The following is a 17,000-nucleotide window of genomic DNA, read 5'->3' as shown; positions in this document are numbered from 1 at the left end:
GTGAGGAAGAGAAAGAGTTTGAGAAGGGGGGGGGGAGGTTTAGTAGGCAAAAAATTTACCACTGCAAACCAAAAAGGGGAAAAAAGAGAAAAAATCTAAAAAAAAAAAAAAAAAAAAAAAAAAAAAAGAAAAGAAAAAAGAATTTCTTACTACAACATTATTTCAGGTTTCTAGCTCAATTTAATCAAAGCATGTTCTGAGATTATGAAGTAAACTTTTAAAAACATTAGTCATCATTTGCAATTACTTAATCTGTGTGAACCATATTTTCTGGATACAATGAAACCAAATAAAATTTAGAAATAAATTGGATAATGACGCTGTCATCCAATAATCTTCCTTTTCAAATTTTTATATTCATTAGGATAGTCTCAATATTCTTACTGGTGGATTTCATAACAGATAAATGCTATAAAACAACATATAAGGGACATTTATGCCAACAAAATATTTGTTTTATATAGCAGGGTTCTACATGAGATTTATGTTTTTTTAAAAAAAAGATCTAGTCTAGGAGTCAGTAAACTATAGCTCATTGGCCAAATCTGGCCCATCATCTGTTTCAAAAAAGTTTTATTGGAATATAGGCACAACCATTCATTTCTATTAATGTATTGTCTTTGGCTGTTTTTGTACCACAATGGCAGAGGTATACGACTGTGACAGAGACCATATAGCCTGCAAGCCTAAAATATTTACTATCCGGCCCTTTATAGAAAATGTTTGCAGTTTGCTGACTCTGATCTAGTTACATAGAAATTAGTCACTGACTGTAGAGGTTGATGTATCACTAATTCCCTGAAATGTTATCACTTGTAGATAGTTCCAAAATATCTTTTAACTTTAGAATACTATAGAAAAGTACACATTTTCAGAAAGAAAATAAATTTTTCCTTTACTTTTTAAGTGAGAGATCTCAATTAACAACCAGCAAGTGACTGGGAACTCATATGATATATATATTTTTTGAGACTGAGTCTTGCTCTGTTGCACAGGCTGGAGAGCAGTGGCACAATCTCGGCTCACTGCAACCTCCACCTCCTGGATTCAAGTAATTCTCCCACCTCAGCCTCATGGGTTCAAGCAATTCTCTTGCCTCAGCCTCCCAAGTAGCTAGGACTATAGGCACATGTGCCACCATGCCTGGCTAATTTTTGTATTTTTAGTAGAGACAGGGTTTCACCCTGTTGGCCAGGCTAGTCTCAAACTCCTGGCCTCAAATAATCCACCCAGCTCGGCTTCCTAAAATGCTGGGATTACAGGCATGAGCCACTGCACCCGGCCTTCATATTAGAATTTGCTTGAAAGACTTAATTTCCCGTCAAAGATTAAATACACATCTGGGCACAATCTTCGTATCCCCTCTGAAGAAGTGTGACAGTTCTCTGGTGAACTGATACTAACTTCTATTTTTTCTTTTTTTTTTTTGAGATGAGGTCTTGCTCTGTTGCCCAGGCTGGAATGCACTGACGCGATCTCGGCTCGCTGCAACCTCTGCCTCCCAGGTTCAAGGGATTCTCCTGCCTCAGCCTCCCAAATAGCTAAAATTACAGGCGTGAGCCACCAGGACTGGCTAATTTTTATATTTTTAGAAGAGACAAGGTTTCACCATGTTGACCAGGCTGGTCTCAAACTCCCGACCTCAAGTGATCAGCCTACCTAGGCCTCTCAAAGTGCTGGGATTACAGGTGTGAGCCACCGCACCTGGTTCAACACTGACTTCTAAATACCTTGCTTCTTCCTGGATATCACCTCATACCCATCCAGGCCTGCCCAAATGTTTTTTTTTTTTTTGAGACGGAGTCTCACTCTATCGCCCAGGCTGGAGTGCAGGCATGGTCTTGGCTCACTGAAACCTCCACCTACCGGGTTGAAGCTATTGTCCTGCCTCAGCCTCCCAAGTAGCTGGGACTATAGGTGCGCAGCACCACGTCTTGCTAATTTTTGTGTTTTTAGTAGAGATGGGGTTTCACCATGTTGGGCAGGCTGGTCTCGATCTCCTGACCTCGTGATCCACCCGCTTTGGCCTCCCAAAGTGCTGGGATTACAGGCATGAACCACTGCACGCAGCCAGTGCCCAAGTCTAAAGATGACACATACTCATCCCCTTTGCATGTTCAAAAAAGCAAAATTCTCAAGATGAAAATCCTATTTTAATTATGTCCATTTGATAGTTTTAAATGGGCCAACCAGTTGATTTACTTTTCCCATCATGGGAAGGAATTTTGCAAAATGGAGCAATGTTATATAGCAAAAGGGGTTACAGGTCAGGTTGTGGGGGAAGACTGCTTTAGGGATGCCCTTTGTTTTCATACCCAACCTTGATTTTCTCTTTAATTATATAAAGAGACATCTCCAAAGGCCAAATGCAAAGAGCAATTTTTGTTCACTATATTTTGAAAAGCCTGTACTCACCTGTCTTGCCTTGGGAATCAGGTGCTGTGATTTCCATGATGAGATTTTCTAAAGAAGTACCTTTGCAATTGATTTCTTCCACCAGAGTTCCTTTACTTGCCCAGTCATCTAGTAGACTCTGTTTAAAGAAGAAAATGGCTGAATGTAATATCTGGGGCCTTTTTTTCTCATAAATAGATACCTGTTCTACATATACTCCCTTGACAAGCATTAAGAGACCATCCTTCTGATTTATTTATTCATTTACCAAATAGCTATTGAATATTTACTATAGGTCAGGCACCATGCCAAACGCTGGGGATATAAAATAGAATTATGAAACAATTCCTAAAACCAGGAGCTCAGATTATCAATTGCATTATAAATGCTATTACAGTATTATGGACAGTCTGTGAATTCCAAGAGCACAAGAAGAGTTCTAGCTAATTCTGCCTAGTGGAAGGAAAGCTTTGAGTTAAGATAATGGCCAGGCATGGTGGCTCACACCTGTCATCCCAGCACTTTGGGAGGCTGAGGTGAGTAGATCACTTGAGGTCAGGAGTATGAGACCAGCCTGGCCAGCATGGGGAAACCCTGTCTCTACTAAAAATGAAAAAATAATAATAATAAAATAAAATAAAATTAAAAAATTAGCTGGTCACAGTGGCGCACACCTGTAATCCCAGCACTTTGGGAGGCTGAGGCGGGTGGATCACAAAGTCAGGAGTTCAAGGCCAGCCTGGCCAAGGTGGTGAAACCCCATCTCTACTAAAAAAGCTGGGCGTCACCGGTGGCACGCGCCTGTAATCCCAGCTACTCGGGAGGCTGACACAGGGAACTGCTTGAACCCGGGGGGGCGGAGGTTGCAGTGAGCCGAGATCATGCTACTGTACTCCAGCCTGGGTGACAGAGCAAGATTCTGTCTCAAAAAAATAAAAAAAAGAAAGGTAAGAGTTTGCCACATGGACAAGAGGGAGCAACATGCATATAAAGATTAAAAAAGAAATATAACTGAAGGATAAATGAGGAGCCAAAATATTGAGATATAGAAAAATATATAGAATCATAGGCTATATTTTGCATTTATTAAGGAAACACCATGGGGTTTGAAATCAAAGATCCAACTACCATAGAAATCCATTAAGAAACAATGGCATCTGTTCTAAGACAAAAGTACCACATCACGCTAAGTCCCCAAGATGTGATTTCCTGCCATATCGATACGATTTTACTCCTTTTAGAACAAGGACATCGTTCTAGCTTTCAGTGCCCTCCTTCATACTGAATATCCCTGACAGTCTACTTAGTTTGCTCTGACTTTAAGCTGCAGAGTAGCAGCAGAGAAAGGCACAAAGCCCTTAACATCTAGCAAGCTCATACTGCGCAACTTCGAACTGACCCTTGGTCACTACTTATCAGTTCTTTAATTAATCACTCTTGATTCCAAAGAGCCACAGTCCCCAAACAGTGGCTTGACTCACAGAATATTTCACATTTCTGAGGAAAACACAGTGACATCTGTTGGACATCACATGAACAACTACTAAGTTGTTTGGACCTAACGTCTTAGCAAGTGGAAGTATTAGGAGTGGTTTTTGGTTTGGTTTTTTTTTTTTTTTGGACTTGACGTGTCATGACAAATTTCTTAAAACACTATGGGTACCGTGAAATAAACATGCTGGGAAAGCTCTGTCCTAGGGAATTCCCAACAGCAAATGCTCCTGGCACTTGCTCTGTGAAAGCAAACTCTTCTCTTTCATCTGCTCAAGATAAAGTGTGCTTTACTGAGAAAATAAAAATAAGTGCATGACAGCTAGTTCACACCTGTAATAAGCATATTTGGCTTATTTCAACAAAAAGAAGACATAGATTAAAGGTGTAGGCAGAGACTGGATGATTATGGAGCAAAGATGGTACAGAAGGGATTCTGCAAGGAATGGGAGGAAGGTTGGTCCTATCCTTGAAGGTGCCTTTCAACCATCTGATTCTAGCTTTTCCTTCATTAGCTGAAGTAGTACTAGTTCTTCTATCCTCTATTTCCTGAACATATTATCTGGTTACTTACTTAAATATATTTGTCTAATTCTCGAACATACCAAGAGAGTGTAAGCTTCTCAAGGACGGTATGGGTAGACTGCTATCACATGAAGAAAATGGAGGAATTTCTGTTCTGATACAGACTGACAACTTGGATTTCTCATACATTTCCCCCACTACAGCTGGAGACCAGTTAATAGAGGTATTCAAACCAGTGTCTAGTCCAATTCTTGGAGTCCCTTCGTTCACCTACCTTCAGGTGTTCAATCTGCTTTTCCAACTCCTTAGCACTCATGGAAGTCTCTGTAGGTGGAATACTCCCTTCAGCTTCTTTCAGCCATTTCTGGAAGGTCCTGACCAGCTTCCGGAATTCATCCAACTGTTCCTGGCAAGATGATGCATCTTTCTCTCTGTCAGTGAAGCAGTTTTGTTACTTGCCAGACTAAGTTTTATAAAGTCAACTTGAGCTAAGACTAGTTCAATCTGGGACTCTAGACATCAGTTTCCTAACATGGCCTTTCTTTCTCATAATCTTTTCCACAGCAGGTTTGGCTGAACAACCACATATAATGTTGGAGAGTAGCAAACTCAGGAATCTATTGCCCTTGTTTGGACATTTCTTGGGAAAGAGGTCTTCAATCTTACTCTAGGCTAAAGTGAAAGTGAGAAACTAAAGAGAGGCTGCTATTTAGGTACTGTGATACAATGGAAAGAATGCAGGCTTTGAATCTCAATTTCAGCCCTGCTACATTTTAGGTATTTGACTCTTTCAAGGACCAATTCAAGTGCTGATAGCTTTAGCAAGGAAGGTGCCAAAACTGAGGCTCACAGAAGTTAGGTGATTAGTTCTAGATTAATTACGCCAATAAATAAAATAAATCAAAAGGCAAGTTCTGGAAATGGCCATATCTTTCAGACAGATGTCAATCCAGAAATTCTGATGCCTCTTTCAGTAAAAAGGCCCTCAACATAGGGGAAGAAAAACAAAGTTTTCTTGACCTTTGTCCCCATCCTCTCCATTAAATAATCTGCTGCTAATAATGTTGGTTTGAGCAACTCTTTTCCTCTAGTCACCAAGGCAGTCATCTGCTAAACCAAGATCATATTTATGGCTAACCTGAGATAAGTCTTGTTCATGCTCTTAAATCCATGTGAGGCTGTCCAATGGGGAATCGTGCTTTTCAACGGGGAACAAAAATCAGCCAGCCTTTGTCATATATTCCCTTGTTTGCCCTGAATAAAGATCCAGATACTCCTCCAAAATAGCAACTTAAATGTGGTCAAAACAAGCAGGGGGACTGGGCATGGTGGTTCACACCTGTAATTCTAGCACTTTGGGAGGCCAAGGCAATAGGATCGATGAAGCCAGGAGTTCAAGACTAGCCTGGACAACACAGCAAGACCCTGTATCTTTAAAAAAAAAAAAAAAAAAGCCAGGGGAAGTGCCAAAATCACCCTTAATTATGTCTAGGAAATCTCTCCTAATTTTTCTCTTTTTTCCAAATTCTTCCATAATCTAACTTGCTACCTCAAATTTGTTCCATTGGTCCAAGAGGCCTATGCTGCTGAACACAAAGAGAGCAAATACATCCCTATTTTCTATTAATTACTATTAGAAAAACCACTAAATGGCTGGGTGCAGTGGCTCACACCTGTAATCCCAGCACCTTGGGAGGATGAGGTGGGTGGATCACCTGAGGTCAGGCATTAAGGACCAGTCTGGCCAACGTGGTGAAACCCTGTCTCTACTAAAAATACAAAAATTAGCTGGGCATGGTGGCAGGCGCCTGTAATCCCAGCTACTCAGGAGGCTGAGGTAAAATAATTGCTCAAACCCCAGAGACAGAGGTTGCAGTAAGCTGATATGGCGCCACTGCATTCCAGCCTGGGCAACAGAGCGAGACTCTGTCTCAAAAAAAAAGAAAGAAAGAAAACCCACTAAGCATCAATTAGATTAGGTAGCTCTGCCTAAAAGAGGCATTTTCACCCTCCTATGACTCAGTAGCAGAGTTTTAGATGCTATCTTTTTGGTAAAGGAAGAAAGGAGAAAAGTTCATTTCACTTCATAGCAAGAAAAAATAGTTCCCCAATGCTGACCAACATATGTGATAACTCACCTTTCTTTAACTGTCTTCTGTAGCTCTGTGAAGTCTTTTCTGAGGTTCTGTACCCTCTCCTGATGCTGGAACAGGTCCAGTGCAAAGCCACAAGAGCTCAGTTCAGTGACCAGGTGCTCAAGAGTATCTAGGTTCTCCTGTTGGTCTTCCATTTCCAAATTGAGCTCCTGTCAAGCAAACAAGAAAATGTATTAAATCCTCTAATCCTTATAAATATAATCTAAAAAGAAGGAATAAGAAAAGAGGTATGCTTGCTAGGTCAAATACTAGATCAAAACAATAAATCTGTAAGCTTCAAGTCAGTGAAAAGTTTATGCAAAAATTAGCAGGGCATGGTGGCAGGCACCTGTAATTCCCAGCTACTCAGGAGGCTGAGGGTAGAAGAATTGCTGGAACCCAAGAGACAGAGGATGCCACTGCCAAGATGGTGCCACTACACTCCAGCCTGGGCAACAGAGTGAGACTCCAACTTGGAAAGGAAGGGAAAGGACAGAACAGGAAAGGAAAAAGGAAAGGACAGGACAGGAAAGGAAAGGGGAAAGGAAAGGAAAAAGGAAAGAAAGGAAAATGGAAAGGGAAAGGAAAAGGAAAAGAAAAGGAAAAGAAAAAGGAAAAGACCCCTAAGAGTTTTGCTCTTGTCACCCAGGCTGGAGAGCAATGGTTCCATCTCAGCTCACTGCAACCCTCGCCTCCCGGCTTCAAGCTATTCTGCCTCAGCATCTAAGCAGCTGGGATTAAACAGGCTCCTGCCACCATGCTCGGCTAATGTTTTTTGAATTAAAAAGTCCAATTAAAATAAATCTGATAAATATATGTAGGACATTTTCAATCCACTGGAGAGTGGCTAGGAATTACAACACAGTCTTGTCTCCTTTAAACAAACGTTCAAAGACTTGGGAGGTACCATGACAGGACGTAAAGAAAGAAAGTTTCAGGAGTCAAATAGACCTGAAATTCAATCACAGTTTACCACTTAACTAACTTGTGTTATTAAGCTACTAAACTACTCTAAGCTCCGAGGGCTCTTCTGTAAAATGGGGATAAACACACCATCTCCACTATTATTTAATATTGTACTTAAGATATCAGCGAGGCACAGTGGCTCATGCCTATAATCCTAGCACTTTTGGAGGCCAAGGTGGGTGGATCACTTAAGCCCAGAAGTTCAAGGCCAGCCTGGGCAACATGGCGAAACTCCATCTCTATTTAAAAAAAAATGTAATTTAATTAAAAAAAAAAAAAAAACCAATGCAATTAAAAGTCTGTGGAATAAGAATTGAAAAAGAAAAGATAAAATTATATTTGTAGATTACATGAAAGTATATTTGTAGGGCTGAGCAAAGTGGCTCACGCCTGCAATCCCAGCATTTTGGGAGGCCAAGGCAGGTGGATCACTTGTGGTTAGGAGTTCATGATCAGCCTGGCCAACATGGTGAAACCCCGTCTTTACTAAAAATACAAAAATTAGCCAGAAATGGTGGCACACACCTGTAGTCCCAGCTACTTGGGAGGTTGAGGCAGAAGAACAGCTTGAACTCAGGAGGAGGAGGTTGCAGTGAGCTGAGATTGCACCATTGCACTCCAGCCTGGGTGACAGAATGAGACTCTGTCTCAAAAAAAAAAAAAAGAAAAAAAAGCCAGGCATGGTGGCTTATTCCTGCAATCCTAGTACTTTGGGAGGCCGAGGCAGGAGGATCACTTGAGGTTAGGAGTTTGAGATCAGCCTGACCAACGTGGTGAAACCCAGTCTCTACTAAAAATACAAAAATTAGCCAGGTGTGGTGGTATGCACCTGTAGTCCCAGTTACTCAGGAGGCTGAGGCAAGAGAGTCACTTGGGCCCAGAAGGCGGAGGTTGCAATGAGCTGAGATTGCATCACTGCACTCCAGCCTCAGCAACAGAGCAAAGCTGTGTCTCAAAAAAAAAAAAAAAAATCCCATTTGCTTTTTTCCTCCTCAGAATATTACCCCTCCTCACTAAGTTCTTTCTGATATTTTTTCAATTAGTCAGAGGAATGGCTATACAGATAGCAAGATATTTGGGGATGGGGGAGCAATATGTACTTTTTAACCAACTGTCCTCTCCTTCCGGATGTTTCTTGTAAAAATACAGAGTGGCCAGCCTGGCCAACTTAGTGAAATACCCCATCTCTACTAAAAATACAAAAATTAGCCAGGTGTGGAGGCAGGCCCCTGTAATCCCAGCTACTTGGGAGGTTGAGGCAGGAGAGTCGCTTGAACCTGGGAGGCAGAGGTTGCAGTGAGCCAAGATCACACCACTGCACCCCAGCCTGGGTGACAGAACAAGACCCCATCTTTAAAAAAAAAAAAAAAAAAAAAAAAAAAGAAAATCCAGAAATAGACTCAAACTCAAAGACATAATGAAAATTATGTACATAATGAAGACTGCTTCTTAAATCTGGAGAAAAGATGAACTTTTCAAATAAATGATTCAGTATACAGGTTGGACATTACCTGAAATGCTTGGGACCAGAAGTGTATTGATTTCCAGACTCTTCCAGATTTTGGAATATTTGTATTATACTTAGCAGTTGAGCATCCCTAATCTGAAGCTCTGAAATCTGAAGTGCTCTAATGAGTGTTTCCTTTGAGCATGACCTCTGAATGTCATGTCAGCTCGCAAAAAGTTTCCGATTTTGAAGCGTTTCAGATTTTGGATTAGGTACACTCAACTTGTATTATGAACAACTATACAGACATGATAGAAAAAGATAAACATGATTCATACTTCAGAATAAGCTTAACTTGTTAAAAAATTCAAAGGCCAAAAAATTAAACAAGTTTTAGAATAAAGCATAAGTAAATTTTTTCAAAACCTGGGTATGACAAAAATCTTTCAAACTAAGACTGAAAATACATATTTAATAAAAGACGTATAAAATAAAAGATTTATTTATTTTATTAAATAAAATTTAATAAAATTTACTATATAAAACAAAAGCTCCACATTTAAATGGCAAAAAACACTGTAAGTCAAAAGCACAAACTGGGAAACAACATTCTTCTTCACAGATAAAGAATTAATCTCAGCCAGGTGTGGTGGCTCACGCCTATAATCCCAGCACTTTGGGAAGTCAAGGTGGGTGGATCCCCTGAGGTCAGGAGTTTGAGACTAGCCTGACCAACATGGAGAAACCCTGTCTCTACTAAAAATACAAACTTAGCTGGGAGTGGTGGTGCATGCCTGTAATCCCAGCTACTCTGGAGACTGAGGCAGATTTGCTTGAACCTGGGAGGCAGATATTGTGGTGAGCCAAGATCACATCATTGTACGCCAGCCTGGACAACAAGAACGAAACCCCATCTCAAAAAAAAAAAAAAAAAAAAATCTAATATATAAGCATTCTAAAAATTGAGAGAATAGAAAACCAAAAATTTTGACCAAAAAACAACAAAATATATGAACAGATAGTTCACAAATGACTCTTAAATGTAAAAATATACTCAACCTCACTAATAAGAAAAAATTAAAACCCTGACATTCACATATCATGTTTTACCACTCACACCAGAAAACATTTAAAAGCTTGATAATAAATTTTGTTGGTGACGCCATAGGGGAAACAGGCACTCGAATAAACTGCTGATAGGAATGCAAAATTGTGAAATCTCGATGGAGGGAAATTTGGCTATTTCTAACAAAACTACACATGTATTTACCCTTTAATGCAACAACTCCACTCTAGGAACTTATTTTGAGGATACACTTCCAATATTATGGGAAAAAATACACACAGTTATTCAGTTGTAATAGCATAATTTCGGAAACAACAACTGGAATGCCCACAGGTAAGAGTCTTCTTGGCCAGGTGTAGTGGTGACTCATGCCTATAATCCCAGAACTTTGGGAGGCTGAGGTGGACGGATAACCTGAGGTCAAGAGTTTGAGACCGGAGTGGTCAACATGCTGAAACCCCATCTCTACTAAAAATACAGAAAAATCAGCCATGCGTGGTGGCAGACACCTATAATCCCAGCTACTTGGGACGCTGAGGCAGGAGAATTGCTTGAACCCATGAGGCAGAAGTTAAGGTTGCAGTGAGCCGAGATCGTGCCACTACACTTCAGCCTGGGTGACAGAGAAAGAAGAGAGAGAGAAAAAAGAGTTTTGTTGATTAAACTGTAATTCATCTATACAATGAATGTATGGTTTAAAAAAATGAAGATCTCTGTGAATCCATATTAAGTGATTTCTAAGACATATTAAGTAAAAAAGCAAAGTGCAAAGAATTATGTAATATATCCTTTTTTTATTTTTTAATTTTTTTTTTTCTTTAAGATGGGGTTTCACCATGATGGCCAGGCTGGTCTTGAACTCCTGACTTCAGGTGACCCACCCACCTCGGCCTCCCAAAGTGCTAGCATTACAGGCGTGAGCCACAGTGCCCGGCCCTAATTTTTTTTTTTTAAAGACGGGGTTTCACCATGTTGGTGGTCAGGCTGGTCTTGAACTCCCGACCTCAGGTGATCCGCCCGCCTTGGCCTCCAAAGTGCTTGGATTACAGGCATGAGCCACCACGCCCGGCCAATATATCCTTTTTTGTAAGGAAGAATGGGAAATAGGAATGTGTGTCTATGTTCATCTTAGTAAGAAAGAAAGAAAAAAAAACCCTGAAATTTGTTACTATGGGAATGGGTGAAAATGGGATGAAAGAGATGGAAAAGACAATGAGAATATATTCTTATTCACTTCCTATACCTTGAGTATAACTTTTTGGATAGTTTAAACTTTTGAGCTATGTTAATGCTTTATATATTTAAAAATAAGATTAATCAACAAAGTTAGAAAAATAAAGTCCTAAAGCTGAATACAAATAGAAATAAATCAAATTATATGTGAAATTACAGAAAACATAATTCAGGTAATTTTTGAACACAGTATACAGTGAGTCATAGGCTAAGGACAAAAACAAATCCAAAGGAATCTTCGGTTTCATTTAGCAGGTTTGTTGTTGGTAAAAATACTAGTATAATTCTAAAACTGTCTCATATTGTAGAATAAAACCAATAAGTAAATATATTAAAGTTGTTGGTGGGAACTAGGGTTCACCCCAAAACAAAGGAAGACACAAATGTGGAAAGGAGGAAGAATCCTATGGTGTTGGGTTGAAACTAGACTATCAGTATGATTTCATGATATAAAAAACATAAACATATATTTCCTAACACTATCTATTAAAAAGAATTTAAAGTAGTGACGCTCCAGTAGCTCATCTAGTATCCAGATTTAGTTTCTAAATATCATTCCCCACTAAAAGTGGGACTTCTCAGAGAAATAGTTGATTTCAGATCAGGGACAAAGAAATATCTTATTGCGCCACAAATACCTTAAGTGCCAAAAGTGCTCTTATGCTGAAGAAGACTTGTCAAAAAGCCACAGGCGACAGCTTGAAGGGGCTCCCATTGACCACATTTGGGAAAATGTTAAGTACTATAAAGAATAATGGGAATAATATAGAAGCCCATAATGATACCGTCTCTCTTTTACATTTTCATAAAGAGAGGGAAAACAAGTAGAAATTGGTGAATCTAGGTGAAGTGTATGTTGGTGTTTAATGGACCATTCTTTCTACTTTTCTATAAGTTTGAAATAATTCAAAGCAAATAGGAGAGCAAACCAAACAATGAGATTCCACTTTAATATGGAAAAAGAAAGTTGGATAAAAAGAAGGCAGCAATGCAGAGATATAGGAATGCTGAGGTACTACAGCTAGGAATGTGAGCTGGTACAGCCATTCTGGAGCTCAAATTGGCCACTACTGAGTCAAATTAAATTAATATATGCATATACTATGACCGGGCAATTCTACTCCAGGGTATATATCTGTGGTAGTTGTTAATACTTTTTACCACATATTTCTAGCTTTGCACCTTCTACGTATGTGGCGAGATTACACTTCCTCACTCCCTGGAAAGGCGTAGGTGGTTTTGCGGAAAGTGCTTTGACTAATGAAATGTAAACAGATATAATATGCCCTTTTCCCACTGAGGCAGTAAAGATGAAAGCTTACATTAGGATGAAATCTCCATCAATCTGTATCCCTGAGTGACTATGATGAGCCAAGAGGCCCTGCTGATTTGGGTTGAACATGCAGTAAGAGTGAAAAATAAATCTTGACTGTGTTGGTTAGAAACTGGACAAATGATATCTAGTTTACAGGACTGCTATAGTAATTCTCTAGGATAATGAAGGTAAAGTTTCCAGTATACTGACTGACATACTGTGTGCTCAGTAAATGCTAGCTCTCTCCCTGCCCTTCTCTCCTCTTTGTTCTGGTAGCATGGAAGATATATCCTCACCTGGATCTGTTGAAAGAAATGTGCAATATCTTGATCTGGCTGATTTCCAGAGGCCAGCATCCGATTTTTGTTTTCCATGAACTGCTGCAGCTTATCAGAGAGATGTTCAAACATCTCTGCCTGGGGCAGAAGCTTCTTCAGGGAGCTCTCCTTTTCTTGCTGCTGTAGACAGAGTTGCTCGAACCGTTGGCTCACTTCTGCCAGTTTGCCCTGCAGCACTGCTGCTGTGGTACTGTCTGCTGACTCCATGAAGCGGGTCACCATCTCCCGGGTAGCCTCCAAGCTGCTCTTTTGCCGAGCAATGTCCTGCTTCACTTTCTGTCATGAAGAACATGTCTGTCAGCTCCTGGCTTACTTATTCCAGGACATCTGAGCCACAAACTAATAACTATATGCTATCTTGCAAGGGGGGGAGGGGCTGGAGGACTGCAACTGAACCTTCAGAACACCACACATCTCATTCCCTTAGTTCTCTGCCCCTTCTACCATATAACTTTGCTATCACCACTTTCATTTCAGTTTAGCTGGGTAGAAATATCTGACATGGATTAGTAATAATTTCTGAATCTTATCAGAAAATTCATAGGTGTTAAATTCTCTTTTGTTACTTTTTCAACATTATGTAATGATGGCACATGGCAAACACACCTTCTATGCTAGCTCTTGGGACATAGGTCTTACCATATTTGTGGCTAGGGCTTCCTGGATGACTCCCGATGAGAGTGATGCTACCTGGTTCCCTTCCAGGTTTTGTTCAACTTCCCCAATAGACTGTAATAGGGTCTCCAAGCTTTCCTGGACACTCTGAGATTGGGCAATTGCTTTCTGCAGCAGAGCAGATCGCTCAGCCAGGCTATAAGAGAGGCTTTGGAAGCGATTGAATATGGAATCTGAAAAAACAGGCCATGAAAAGGAAGAGTGGAAACAATTTTTGCATTATGCTTTTAAAGGCTGTATTTAAATTGCACATTTGAAATCTTTTTTATTTATTATTATTATTATAGAGATGTGGTCTCACTATGTTGCCCAGGCTGACCTTGAACTCCTGGCCTCCAGAAATTTTCCTACCTCAGCCTCCCAAAGTGCCTGGATTACAGGTATGAGTCACCATGCCCAGTCCTACAGTGAACACAGTAACTGTAATAATAATCGACATTAAGGCCAATAGAAGGAATAAGCTTGAAATGCATTGGTATTAGAGCCAAATTCAATAAGCATTAGTTATTTACCACATACAAAGAACTAGAAATTGTACTAGATGCTGAGGACTAAACACACTTAAGTATCTCATCTGATATCTACAACTTAAGACTCTAAAGCAGAGCATAGGCAGAGGAAGATGCGTCACAATTAATGGTAAAAATAAAATCTTGGCGGGGCATAGTGGCTCACGCCCGCAATACCAGCACTTTGGGAGGCTGAGGCAGGCAAATCACGAGGTCAGGAGTTTCAGAACAGCCTGCTCAACATAGCAAAACCCCATCTCTACTAAAAATACAAAAAATTAGCTGAGCATGGTGGCAGGAGCCTGTATTCTCAGCTACTTGGGAGGCTGAGGCAGGAGAATTACTTGAATCCAGGGGGCGGAGGCGGCAGTGAACCGAGGTTGCGCCACTGCACTCCAGCCTGGATGACAGAATGAGACTCCGTCTCAAAAAATAAAAATAAATCTTAAGTGCTATATTAATACTATGAGTACTGCAGTACTGTCCTTAAGAAGCCCAGAAGGAAGAATAATTATTTTTTGTTTCTTTTGAGGAGCGGAATGGCTAAGTCAAGCTATTTAACATATGCATTACCTTACATATCACTTTTTTTTGTGGTAAAGCCACTTAAAATATACTCTCGCAGCTGGGTGCGGTGGCTCACGCCTGTAATCCCAGCACTCTGAGAGGCCGAGACAGGTGGATCACCTGAAGTCAGGATTTCGAGACCAGCCTGTCCAACATGGTGAAACACTATATCTACTAAAAATACAAAATTAGCCAGGCATGGTGGCGCATGCCTGTAATCCCAGCTACTTGGGAGGCTGAGTCAGGAGAATCACTTGAACCCAGGAGGTAGAGGTTGCAGTGAGCCAAGATCACACCATTGCACTCCTGTCCATTAAAAAAATAATAATAATTATACACACACACACACACACACACACACTCTCTCTCTCTCTCTCTCTCTCTCGCAGCAATTATCAAGTATATGATATACTGTTAATAACTATATTCACCATGATATACTCTTGGCTACATCTTGAAGCATGAGCAAGATTTCACCATGCTTGGTAAGCATTCGATAAATGTTAGCAACTGAGCAATGGGAAAAACTTCAGGGGTAATACAGTGTAGAAGTAAGTGGTTTACTTGGGAAAGAAAAGAAGTAGGTATGGCCAGAAGGTAGATGCCTGGGGAAAAGGGACTGAAGTCAGATTGTGAAGGTCCTTCAGTGGTACAAGAATAAAGTTCATTAAAGGATGAGCTTTTTGATGACAGTATACGTGTATTCATGTTTATATTCTCAGCCTCTAGCCTTGGATCACAGATATTTGTACAACACAATGTGATATATTGCAGAACAGAGGTACATACTAGGAATTAAGGGAGTACTATTACTGTCGCTGCTTTATACCTGTAGTTTCTTGAACATGCTTGTGGTCTGGGGCTGGCTCCCCTTCAATTTCCATTATGTCACGGGCTATTTTTTGGAGTTTTTCTACAGGTACTTGGTGCTCAGCTAATTCCTCCTGCAACTGCTGCTTGTCCATGAAAAAAACAAAAGAAAAACATCTGAATGAGTAATCAAAGCTGATTCTAGGAATCTAGAGCTACTAAGCAGCTTTACAAAATAATTCTAAGTTTACCGGTAGCCATAGATATTAGAAGCAAGTGTTTAGGACTCAGTCTCGTCCAAGGCATCTCAACCACTGCCTTTATTTTGTGTAAGCATTTGCTTTACTTTGGTATACTTTATGCCATGCAATACAAGGTTTTGACGCCACAACACAGCCTGTGTCCCCTGACTTACCTTTGTTGTTGCAAGCTGCTGTTGCAGAACTCCAGGGTCAGAGGCAACAGTATCTGAGAGGAGCTTCTCCACATTGGCCTCACAAGTCTGCATCCAGGCCTGCAGGCTGTCAGCACTGTTTTGGAACTGATGATACTGGCCCAACAGCATATTCAGGTGAGATCCTAATCGTGTACACTGTACCAGAGAAAGAAAGTTAAGCCAACTTAAGCAAGGTCAGGCCAAAGACAGTAGCTGGTCAAAGAAGAGGCCTGGCTTTGTTACAGAAAATATACCGTAACTTCAGATAAGGGTAGTTCCAGAACTTATGAACAGATGGGTGGCAATAATCTGTAAGTGTGGGTCCCCATTGTTTGTTCCATACTATTCACCTCAACCTTCTTATATATCCAGAAAATTTAATGAGATGTATGATAAGTCACCAAAGAAATGAACATCAGGTTACAGACAAAGGTAGGGGTTAAGAAGTGCAAAAACTGTTCTTTCATGGGGATTAGAAGTGTTGGCAAGCCGGGCGCGGTGGCTCAAGCCTATAATCCCAGCACTTTGGGAGGCCGAGGCAGGTGGATCACAAGGTCAAGAGATCGAGACCATCCTGGTCAACATGGTGAAACCCCGTCTCTACTAAAACTACAAAAAAATTAGCTGGGCATGGTGGCGCGTGTCTGTAGTCCCAGCTACTCAGGAGGCTGAGGCAGGAGAATTGCCTGAACTCAGGAGGCGGAGGTTGCGGTGAGCCGAGATCGCGCCATTGCACTCCAGCCTGGGTAACAAGAGCGAAACTCCGTCTCAAAAAAAAAAAAAAAAGAAGTGTTGGCAAGAAGGCATAAGACAGGTAAAAGGAACTGACTGGATTCTAAACTTTAGAAGAAAGAGGGAGTTCTTTAGATAGGAAGGAAGATAAGATTTATCCTAGATGCTCTGTCCAGGAATAAAGACTGTGCAATTAGTTTAATATTCACCTATGTGCTACGTCTCTTGGGAGCCCAAGTCAGCTGGTCAGGATACAGGAAGGTAAACACTTCCACCTTCACCATCAGTGTGAAATATACTAGTGCTGGCTATTAGGTATTAGCTAGCTATCAGGTATTAGCCCAAAGGCCTATGTATGTTA

The 17,000-nt window shown here is 40.6% G+C and overlaps 1 protein-coding gene across 33 annotated transcripts in view; it reads right to left on the bottom strand.

Moving 5' to 3' along the window:
* The window catches only part of MACF1 (microtubule actin crosslinking factor 1), a 410,941-nt gene that overhangs the window by 112,453 nt on the left and 281,488 nt on the right, over nucleotides 1-17,000 (bottom strand). For all 33 annotated transcript variants that reach the window (XM_032247548.1, XM_032247549.1, XM_032247560.1 and 30 more), the window contains 7 exons: nucleotides 15,887-16,063; nucleotides 15,491-15,614; nucleotides 13,550-13,758; nucleotides 12,869-13,186; nucleotides 6,549-6,715; nucleotides 4,685-4,841; nucleotides 2,416-2,533 (listed from right to left, as the gene is read on the bottom strand). In XM_032247548.1, coding sequence (XP_032103439.1) covers nucleotides 2,416-2,533; nucleotides 4,685-4,841; nucleotides 6,549-6,715; nucleotides 12,869-13,186; nucleotides 13,550-13,758; nucleotides 15,491-15,614; nucleotides 15,887-16,063 — 1,270 coding nt within the window. The remainder of the gene's footprint in view (nucleotides 1-2,415; nucleotides 2,534-4,684; nucleotides 4,842-6,548; nucleotides 6,716-12,868; nucleotides 13,187-13,549; nucleotides 13,759-15,490; nucleotides 15,615-15,886; nucleotides 16,064-17,000) is intronic.

Source organism: Sapajus apella, unplaced genomic scaffold (genome assembly GCF_009761245.1).
Source record: "Sapajus apella isolate SASKATOON/1434 unplaced genomic scaffold, GSC_monkey_1.0 scaffold62, whole genome shotgun sequence".
Classification (NCBI taxonomy): domain Eukaryota; kingdom Metazoa; phylum Chordata; class Mammalia; order Primates; family Cebidae; genus Sapajus; species Sapajus apella.
The sequence above is the reverse complement of the archived record's forward strand: the minus strand, read 5'-3'. Positions and strand labels throughout refer to the sequence as shown.